Below are 11,028 nucleotides of genomic sequence, written 5' to 3'. Positions count from 1 at the left end.
CAGGTGGAAAAAGGCAAATCAGATATTTTCTTCACAGAAGGGGGCACGTGGTAGTTCTGTCAATCTGAGAACAGCAATATGATTGCCAAGTAGGGCCTGGCTGCTGAGAAGGAGCTTTGCTCACTGCTGTATTGTATGTAGCAAAGTATTGTTGCATTTAACAGCTTGCTTTGCAGGCTCTTGCTTTGGATGCAACACAAGGAAGAGAATAAGCACACAGTAGCAAGACAGGACACACCATAATATATGATGAGCCTTTACTTGCCTTTTTTTTTTTTTTTTTTTTTTTTTTTTTTAGATAAATGAAAGATGGAGGGTTTGTAAACTCTCTCACACCAGGCTGTTACTTTGGGTAGTGGAAAAGCTGTGAAGCAAGACCAGTGTTAGAACATCTAGTGCTCCCATAGTTTATATCAATTTTATGGCTATGATTTGCACAGTAAACTGTTTTTTTGTTCAGAATTTACTGGCTTAATCATTCAGTGAGCTCTTTGAATTTTAAAGCAGTGAAAAAGTTCCTGGATGCCAGATGTGAATGCTGTATACACCAAAGAGACAATCTGTTTTCTTATATAGATAGCTTCTCAGGTAAATAATGTGCCCTCCTTGAGAAAGTCACTTAATATATTACCTCTGTAGAGCTTCCTTGCTTTACTAGACCATAGAAGAATATCTGAGTGTGTCACCCAGTCTATATTTTTTCCCCCTCAAAAGTGCTTCTATACCAGTTTTCTACTTTGTAAATTGGCCTATAAGGCTCATCTCCCAGTGAACCATAGAGACCATGACCTTGATAGGGATTGGAGAGAGTTACGAGTCTTCATTGGTGACAAAAGTACGGCTCAGTGGCTTAGATTGTTCAGAAAGTGGAATCCAAACCAGCACTTAGAAGGCAAAGTAAGTTTGGATGATCTTGAACAGTGGTTCACAGAAGAATAGGTAGGCAAAGCAACCTTGGCAGGCAGTACTATTAATATAGAATACCAGTAAAAACGTTTGGTAGATAGATGCACAGCATCTGTTCTGGAAGGAGAAGCAGGGAGTTCACATTCTGTTTTGCTGTGATGAGGTCTCATCATGTGCCTATGGAACAGACTTCCAGAGTGGGGTTAATGATACCATAAGGATTTGAGGAAATAGCAGAAGTATGGTTTTGGATGTAATTATTTAAATGTCTGCAGCAATCTTCATCTTTAGCCAAGGCATTTCACTCCAATCCTGCAGTTTTAAGAGTTTAACTGCCTGGATCAAGCCTCTCTACAGTGAGAGTCTATGTGGCTACAGTAAACATAATTGTGTGAACCAGATTGCAGGAACAAAGCATTAAAGGTTTGTTCACAATACAATTTGTAAGTTACTTTTTAAAAGTTACTTTCACAGATGCTCTCTAAAGATTACAGAAGAAATGATAACTGTAACAACTGCTGAGATTTTTGAAAGGTGGAAATAAATTCTATTTCTGATATTGACCATTACTTGTCTTCAAGTTTCTTACAGTTTAGTTTTGTTTTGATACAGCTTTTTGTCAATTATGTTTGATATTCTGTATTTTACTTCTTCATAGGAAGTCAATATTGAATTTGAAGCACATTCCATATCAGATAATGACTATGATGGGATAAAGAAATTACTACAACAGGTACTCTGACTTCTTATTAGCTTGGTTGATATTTCCTTTAATGAATAATATCTAAAGAGTTATGCAAAGTCATCAGTTCACATTGTCTTTATTGATTCATAGTTTTACTATGCCACAGCTCACAAAGATTAAATAATTACAGCCACAGTGAACATGTGTCTCCTAAAACATGGTTTCAAGAACTTTACCTAATGAGTTGTAGTGCTGTTCTTCCACAGTGTGTATAATCTTTCCATCTTCCTTGTGTTAGTTGCTGCCCAGAAAACCTCATTCAATGTTAAACAGCTTCCTGGAGGTTTTTTTTGTAAATTACTTGTTTGTCTGCTTTTTAAGGACTGTAATGCCTCTGCTCAGTGTGGCAGCTTTCAGTCTTCTTTTGGCTGTTTCTGTTGTAAACCTATGCTCAGCAAGCATTCACATAATTTCAGACTGAAACAGGAATGTGAAATGCCAGCTTGTGGAGGGTTGAGGAGCAAGGGCTTCAAGAAGCTGATTTTTAGTCTTTACAGTATTATATTGAAGGAAGTTAAATAAACAAACTCACTGAATGGAAATTAAAAATGGAACAGAGTGTTGCATAATGACTTAGAGAAATTACTGACTTTATTTCCTACTAAGTGGCCCATGATATATCATCAGGCCTAAAACTTCTTACTACTTGTTTCTTATTTTTCCAGTTGTTTCTAAAAGCTCCTGTTAACACTGCTGAATTAACTGACATATTAATACAACAGAATCATATTGGAAGTATTATCAAGGTAAGACAGAATTTATGTTTGTAAATGAAGTACAATACTTTTAATGTTGAAATGACATAACAGACTTTCAGAAGGGTATCCTGTCTTTGTAATTTGTATGCTTTCTTGCTTTTTTTTGCTTTGAGAATAATTCTTCTGTGGGAGCTGAAATGCCTACTTTCCATGCGTACTTTCAATGCCTGCTTTTCCATGCCTACTTTCAAGCAAACAAGGAATTTTATTGATTATTTTGGTTGTTTTCTTTTTACATATGCAAGGCGCTTCACTTTTCTCTCTGAATTTTGGTGTAGTAGAGTAATAATGCTGTAAATGCTGTCGAGAAGTTTATTACCGTCTCCATAAGAAATAGCACCTTGTGATTTCCCTACATTCTCAGGATATACAGAGATACAGACCAAAAATATCCCGCGTGCAGTTTCCTTTTGTGCAGAGTTCTCTGGGCATAGGAAAGGATCCTGAAAAGAGTCTTGAACAACTTCTGCTGTGGCAGTGGAGCACTCTGCAGAGGCTCCTGAGTTACTCCTGGCTAAGCACCTGTTCAGTGCTGTATATAGTGCTCAAGATGCCATGGTCACATTGCTTTCAAACCCAAACAAGCTGCCCCCCACGGCACACTTGTGCTGTTGTACCATGTTGCATGGTATCATTGCTATACATTCCCTTTTTGTCCTGTGCCAATAGTTTTTCCGCCCAAAATGATCCTTATATTACAACTGCATGACCCCCAGTTTTTTACCAGAGTTCCTCATTGCGAAGTTTTGTTGAGCCTTTTGTTTCACTCTCTATCAAAGCTCTATTGCTCGATGGTTTTTAAGACTTTGCAGGTTTATTTCCCTATGTTAGAAACTGAAGAAAATTAGTTTTGCTTAAGATATTGCCATTCCGTGTACCAAGATGCTGGTTATTATATGTGAGCTATCGAATTTTAGTGCCTTTGAAAAGATCCTGCTGTAGAAGATACATGACCTGGCTCTCCCTATAGCTGGCTCCAAGTACACAGAGACATTCAATGATGTGGCACTTTCATAACCGTAACCAGAATTTGTAGACTGTGTGTTTGTACAGATTACCTAGATGGTTGTCATCTGCTGAGCATTTTCTGGAAAGAAAAACATTTCTTGCTGCAGAGAGTGGAAATAGAATGTCAATATGAATTGTTGCTTTTGCTTTCATTAAATAGCAAGCAGAAGTCCAAGAAGACAGTAGTGACGATGATGAAGATGATGATGAAGTCTTTGGTTTTATCAGCTGCTTAAACTTAACAGAAAGGAAGGTTGGTATTCCTCATTAATGTCTAGACAGTAGTAAGTGAGACTGTCTCCTGCTTTTCTGTCTTGTAGAAAAGCCTGAACAGCTGGATCAGGATTTTGAATTCCACCATGGACGACTACGGTCTTAAAAGTTGCACATCACTTAGCTTTCTTTTGGATCTAGTCCTGCGTAACTTGCTGAAGAGCAAACAGAAAGCAAAGAGTGGAATAGAGAGTTAAAACTAGGTCTAAGAAGTAGTTCCAGGGTAACTGAGCTGTCAGCCTCTTGCATTGCATCACTTTCATGTTTAGCAGCTTTTGAGTTTTGCTGTTGAGTCTACTGGTGTTGCAGCTCCTAGCTTCAGTTCAGTTAAGAACCTTTGTTTGCCCTCAGCTTCAGGCTTGGTAAATAATTTTAGAGAAATTGTGCAGTGCTTTAGGGACTGCTTAAGGAGATTGCTTGTAGGCCTGTAGAATATGTCCCTGAAGTTCACATTCAAGTTTTTCTTGTGTAAATAATTGTTCTATAATGTAAAGAAAATATACCATTTGATTCTAGGGTACACAGTGTGCTGAACAAATCAAAGAGCTGATTCTAAGTCGATGTGAGCAGAGCTGTGAACAACATGTAGTGGAACAACTGAATAAGCTCCTAAATGACAGTACTAAGCCTGTGGGTCTTCTACTAAGTGAAAGATTCATTAATGTACCACCGCAGATTGCTTTGCCCATGCACCAGCAGCTTCAGTAAGTTTGGAGGTTTTTTTGACATGATGTTGAATAGTACTTTTTCTTCGCACGGGGTTTTTGGGTTTTTTTTCAGAAATCTGTATATAGAACTGTGTTCAGGCAGGTGATACTATAGATGTAAGTAAGACAGGAACAGAAAAAATGCTTTCATCTCATATAAGGTCTTTAGTTAATTTTTTAATATTTTTATATCTTTAGGCTTTTCAAATGTTTTAAGATATAAGAAATCATTTAAGAATATGTACTGTTCTACTGCAGAAATAGCTGTGTGTATATAGTAGTTTATCATTGTATTGCAGATTATTTTCGTATTGATCTAGGAAAATTTAAAAATAAGAACTTTTTATAGCATTCTGTTAATGAGTAATTTGGAAGTTTCTGCTCATGTGTTTAATGTCTGGCTCTGGAATGGAAGATTTCAGTTGAGGGACAGGCTTACAAGGTGAATGAGTTCTGGTCCAAGAAAACCATATGCCATGTTTTGATTGGTTTCAAGTACATGAGTGAAGCAGGTTAGGTGCTGGTCGATCTCGACCACTTCATGGATTTATATCATAAGCTGGGTGACAGTAGGTAAATAAATCCACTGAGATAAGTGTTATATTGTTTTAGTGCCATGCTGAGAATCAGGAAATTATGTTGATAAGGAACTCCAGTAATCAAATGAAGATTTTTTTTTTTTTCTCCTTTTTTTTTTTTTTTCTTCCTTTTTTCTCTTGTGTGAGGTGAGATTAGAAGTCAGATGAAGTTGATTGCTGTTATGGCTCATTGAAACGATAAGATAGACCTTTAAGGAATTACTACTTTGATAGGAAAGTGTTTTGGGTTTGTGTGGCAAGGTTTTGGTAGCAGAGCGGCTAGAGGGTTGGCTTCTGTGAGAAGCTACTAGAAGCTTCTCCTGTGTCCTACAGAGCCAATGCCAGCCGGCTACAAGATGGACTCGCTGCTGGCCAAGGCTGAGCCCATCAGTGACGGTGGTAGTGCCTCTGGGATAACAGAGTTAAGGAGGAAAAAAACCCTAGCAGCAGCTTTTGCAGCCAGAGAGAGGAGTGAGAAGATGTGAGAAACTTTGCAGACACCAGGGTCAGTGAAGAAGGAGGGGCAGGAGGTGCTCCAGGTGCCGGAGCAGAGATTCCCCTGCAGCCTGCGGTGAAGGCTGTGAGGAAGCAGGTTGTCCCCCTGCAGCCCATGGAGGATGATGGGGAGCAGAGATTCCACCTGCAGCTTGTGGAGGACCCCACGCTGGAGCAAGTGGAGACACCTGAAAGAGGCTGTGACCTTGTGGGAAGCCCATGCTGGGGCAAGCTCCTGGCAGGACCTGGGGGAACCCACACTGGAGCAGTCAGATCCTGAAGAACTGCACCCTGCGGAAGGGACTCATGCTGGAGCAGTTGGTGAAGAACTGCCGCCCGTGGGAAGGACTCACGTTGGAGAAGTTGGTGGAGGACTGTCTCCCGTGAGAGGGACCCCAGGCTGGAGCAGGGGAGGAGTGTGAGGAGTCCTCCCCCTGAGGAGGAAGGAGCGGCAGAGACACCGTGTGATAAACTGACCACAACCCCCATTCCCCATCCCCCTGTGCTGCTGGTGGGAGGAGGGAGAGAAATCAGGAGTAAAGCCCAGGAAGAAGGGAGGGGTGGGGGAAGAGGTGTTTTAAGAGTTCATTTTATTTCTCATTGCTCTACTCTGTTTTCTGGGTAATAAGTTAGATTAATTTTTTCTAACTTGAGTCTGTTTTGCCTGTGACAGTAACTAGTGAATGATCTCTCCTTGTCCTTATTTCGACTCACAAGCTTCTCATTATATTTCCTCTCCTCTGTCCAGTTGAGAACAGGGAGTGATAGAGCGGCTTTGGTGGGCACCTGGCCTCCAGCCGGGGTCAATCCACCACTCGTATGTAGGGTTGGTTTGGAGGGTTTTTAGAGAAAGAAATGAGGGGCTTGAAGGCTTAGCTTTGACATGTACCACTAGTACTTATTCAGATCTCAGCCTCTGTCTTAAAGGTTTTGGAGCGTTGCAGTGATGACATGGTTAAAACAAGGGTGGGCAAGAGTATTTTCTGGTTCTTCAGTTATAGTTCCTCGTGGAAGTGATAATGTGATGTGTTTTCAAGAGAGTTGCACTTGGAATCATTTCACAGACTCTACCGTGAACAGGATTCTGGGAAAAAGAGGGTTATATTGTGAGGTGTGGAAAGACATCCATATTTTTATTGTTTTAAAGTGCAAATAATACGTTTAAGTACTAGGAATGCGTATGCAAAATTTATTTTCTGAGGCACTCATAAAAGAATAGGCTGCAACATGAATATCCTTTCTATACTAATACATTATAAGATTTACTTAGAAACTTGTTGAGGGTTTAAATTGTGTATGTAAACATATTTTAAAATTGTATGTGTAAACATTTTTAAATTGTATGTATAAACATTTATTTATCTTTAGGAAAGAGTTGACTGAGGCACAGAGAACAAACAAACCTTGTGGAAAGTGTCACTACTACCTTCTTATCAGCAAGACCTTTACAGAAGCCACAAAGAGCAATTCTAAGAGGAGGGAAGGGAGAAAGCAGCAAAAGGAGGAATTAATGTTTGCAAATGCAGAGGAAGAATTCTTTTATGAGGTAACATATGTTATACTTTTAATTTAAAATGTTTGTTTTTCTTTATGTATCAGCAAAAAAGGTGTTTCACTGTAAACTCAAGGGAGGATTTTAGAAAGATATGCTCAAATATATTTTAAATTAAATCCAGCTCTTTTTAGAGTAGTCTTGAGAGATGAGCAAGCAACCTATTTTTGTGTATTGAACACAACACCTTTTGTATTTAGAGAATCATGAAGAAGTGTGCCTCCATAAGTCCAAATTATTAAATTAATCCTCTGTATTGGCATGAATTTACTAATATATTATTTGTATCAGGTCAGAATTAACCTGACTGTAAGATGGTACGGTGTAGACTCTGCCTGTGATAGTGTTACTACCTGATAAAGTCTCCGGTGCTATGAGGATAATGAAAGAATCAAAGAATACCTGAAATAGTGGAGACTTTAGGGGAAAGATGAGGTGTTACTTTTCTTGTGGCCAGTGTCTCAGCCTCAAAGAATTAACAAACTTTACTCATATGGCAATGCCGAAGGGATTGAATTGTATGTAATAATTGTCAGACTTGTTGAAATCCTATGAATGAAATGTCCACAAATGGTAATAAATGTGGATATTGAATTTAGCAGCATGTCCCAGGCCTTCAGAGTTTACAAAAGTTTGAAATTCCTTTTGTTTGGGGAACAGGGCAGTTGTCATCTTTAGTCTGAATAACAGGAAATGTGAAAGACTTGTTGAATTGCTGTGTCAGCTGAACACAGAAGTCTGAGTGTGTGAATTGCAAGAAGTGCAGGTTAGCCTGAATATCTGGTAGCGAGATTCATGCTAACTTGATTTACATCACAAGTGGTGTTTAAGAATGGCAGCTCAAAAAACCTGTTATTAGCTTGCAAGGGTGCTCTAACGTAATCATTTGTCACAGCTTTAAGCACTATGAAGAATAAGGATTCAAAAAAAATGCAGAGGAATCACTGTTGTTCGTCTTGATCAGCATCTGCAATGCATGTTAGTATTTAAATACACCCATCTCTTTCTTTGCCCCTACATAGTCCTGTGTCAGAAATAACTGCTGTTGAGGCTTATTTAGATTTGGTAATGCAGGTAAATGTATTTCTCTGAGATCTCTTCCCAAGAAATTTAACAGATGCAAAGCTCTGCATTTGTGGTGGTGGCGTATTATGTGGAAAGCTGATTTATCTATTTCCTTTTGGATACGTGTTACTTTAAAAAAAAATGCTCAGAAGATCCAAACAAGTAGCTATCACTTCCCTTTTCTGTCTCTGTTCTACTCAGGACAAGTATATCGATAAAAAAATGCTCAAATACTGAAATGAAAATGTTACTTCCTATTTCCTGAGGCAACCTGTCTACACAATTCTGTTGGTTCCAAGCCAAATCAGGAGAGGGGAAGATGCAGGAAATCAAATTAAAAATGTACTTTGAAATGCAAAAAATTTTTCATTGTTTTTTATTTTTTTCAAAGCTTTAAAAATATTATTCTACAATATTGCTTTGTCAAGAGCCTGTTATTTTTCATTTCTGGCAGTGCCTACAGGATAAAGCACTTGCACATGCATCATATGGTTAATGGCAAAGGTTCCTGTGTGTAATCGTTCATGACGTTCTCTGTTAGAGGCTATGATATGGCTGTAATTTTATTTCTTGGGAAGAAGAAAAATGTAAGTGGGTGAATTCATTGTTAGCTCTAGGGAATACTGTGTTAGCCTGTATGCAGTAACAAGTTTGGGATTTTCTTTTTATGTTCCTGCCACAGCAGTTTTGCTGAACTTGAACTCTATGTAAACATGCTATTGAAAAACTGAAGGGGAGAAGCCTGTGATGCCCATGTGTCCGTGGGTGTTATGTTCTAGAAGTCCTATTTTGTATTTATCTCTGGTTTTGTTATTTTGAGTGGCATTTGAAAGACTAATTGTGTGCTTTTATCTAAATTGTAATAATTTTCAATTCAAGTGGACAGACTTTAGTGTTTTTAACAAATGTATTTTAAACATTGTGGAGGACACTTAATAACGTATATGTGTTAAATTAGTATTGGAATGTATATCCTCCCTGATCAAACAAAATGTTAATTAGATTGACATAAAATAGTATTAAATGCAGTGAGGAAGACACATAGAGCGAAATAAACCAGAGAGATGCCTTTTTGCGCTTGTCAGTTCCCTGTGCTTTATTCTGTTCCTTAAAATGTTATTGAGGGAGCAGAAGAAAAGTTCTATTATAACCAGACTTAGAATTGATTAAAGGTTTATGGCCTCCATTGCTCAAATTGTTTGTTCTTGAGCAAAGCCACGCAATTAATGTGATGGTGCTTCCAAAATTAAATTTACAACCTTGAGATGCTGTTAGTAAATAGCAAACATAAAAGGAGACTGGATCTTAACTTTCCCTGCAATGAAAGGAAGTAAGAGAAGTTTTTCTATTTAGGAGTTCAGTTCATACTTCTTAATCTGACTTGTGTGAGAACTAGAAACATTTGTTAGGCAAGTTTTTCTTATCCATCAGGCGTTTTGTCTGGGAAAGCTAATAAAAAGAGACTGTTCTATCTGTATGCAGTATGTATCACTAAAAAGAAATAATACACATTGTGGACACCTACCTGTTTGAAGAAGCATCCTTTATAAATAGGTCTTTCAGTGGCTTCAGCCATCAAGAAACTTTCCAAGAGCTTTTTGAAATTCTGCTCAGCATTCATATTAGTGACCATCCCCTTAATATTTAATTTCTACTGGCAGAATGAAAGAGGGGATTACTGTACTGCATATTCTTACAGATAGCTTAATTTTTAGGACTCTGAGGAGTTTTAGAGTAGGCCACAACAAGAGCAGAGCCAGGTCATTGTGACAGGCCTTCCACATGTTGCCCACACCAAGCTGTACACAGGCTCTGTTCTACCTGTGCTTTTATCTGCGTTTTGGCTGATCTGCTAATTCTTAAAGTTACCCAGCTAGTGGTTTGGTCTTGTGTGGTTTGTTCTTATTCTTGAATGCATGTTAAGAGCCTGATATTCCTGTTACTGGTCAAGGATCCCTGCTAGGTGGTGCAATAGCTTCTAAGGGTTGGCATTTCTTACTGGGATAGTGTGGAATGAGATGCTGTCTTCAAACCATCTAAAATGAGGCACAGTAAGCATATAGAGGGGGCACTGATTGGATTTTTTGGTTTTCCCCTTTTAGGTCTTTTTTCTGACACCAAACTATAATGATTGTAATAATTTTAGAATTTAATGTGAAATATAAATTCTGTGAAAAGTAAACCGTTTAAAGCACTTAATAGTGGATATTCTTGTAGGTTTTTTTGGTGGACCTTTTGAGAGAGAAGAAAATAACTTCTTAATAAACATGTGCATAATAGGGCCATTATTTTTACTTTGTTTAGATGATGTGTTATCTTCATGCTAATTAAAAATTTTAATTTTAATGCATTTGTTTCTGTTGTTTAGAAAGCCCTTCTGAAGTTCAACTACTCTGTGCAAGAGGAAAGTGACACCTGTTTGGGCGGCAGATGGTCCTTTGATGATGTACCAATGAAACCTTTGCGGACTGTTATGATGGTTCCAGCCAATGGAATTAATGTAATTATGGATAAACTCAAAGACTATCTCTCACTCTGAACTTTCCTATAAACGCTGTTTTTTTATAAAGCAGCTGTGTGGAACTATGACTTCGCAATCTTTTCAGAAGACTTCTACTGGTTTTGTACTGCTCAAATGATTCCTCTGTACACTTAGAAGACAAGGAGGTGGTGCAACTAAAATACCCATCAAAGTAATATTTTTAAATATTGTATCTTATTATACATTGGTATCATCACTAAGCAGTCAATAAAAACCCAATGTTACAAGAAAACTTGAAGATCTGCTCAATATGTTTTTAACCCAACATAAATAATTTATTTTTGTTACGAAACAATGCATGCCGCTCCTTTTGTTAAGAAAGGTGCTTTTTCTATATGATCTGTTAAAAACATTTGTGTCAAAAGTTTGAAATAATTACATGGGTTAAGATGGGCATGT

General features: G+C 38.1%; 1 protein-coding gene across 2 annotated transcripts in view; it reads left to right on the top strand.

Moving 5' to 3' along the window:
• BCCIP (BRCA2 and CDKN1A interacting protein) overlaps nucleotides 1–11,028 on the top strand; it is a 147,012-nt gene that overhangs the window by 1,739 nt on the left and 134,245 nt on the right. Inside the window, exons 2-7 of one of the 2 annotated variants that reach the window (XR_012836277.1) lie at nucleotides 1,565–1,639; nucleotides 2,317–2,397; nucleotides 3,578–3,670; nucleotides 4,207–4,394; nucleotides 6,839–7,016; nucleotides 10,456–10,697. Coding sequence is in view for 1 of the 2 variants with exons in the window: in XM_075757651.1 (XP_075613766.1) it covers nucleotides 1,565–1,639; nucleotides 2,317–2,397; nucleotides 3,578–3,670; nucleotides 4,207–4,394; nucleotides 6,839–7,016; nucleotides 10,456–10,626 (786 nt within the window). In the remaining variant the exon portion in view is untranslated. Of the gene's footprint in view, nucleotides 1–1,564; nucleotides 1,640–2,316; nucleotides 2,398–3,577; nucleotides 3,671–4,206; nucleotides 4,395–6,838; nucleotides 7,017–10,455; nucleotides 10,862–11,028 lie in introns of those variants that run through there. The other variant, XM_075757651.1, reaches the window with a different exon arrangement.

This window comes from Balearica regulorum, chromosome 7 (assembly GCF_011004875.1).
Source record: "Balearica regulorum gibbericeps isolate bBalReg1 chromosome 7, bBalReg1.pri, whole genome shotgun sequence".
In the NCBI taxonomy this organism is placed as follows: Eukaryota; Metazoa; Chordata; class Aves; order Gruiformes; family Gruidae; genus Balearica; species Balearica regulorum.
The sequence above is the reverse complement of the archived record's forward strand: the minus strand, read 5'-3'. Positions and strand labels throughout refer to the sequence as shown.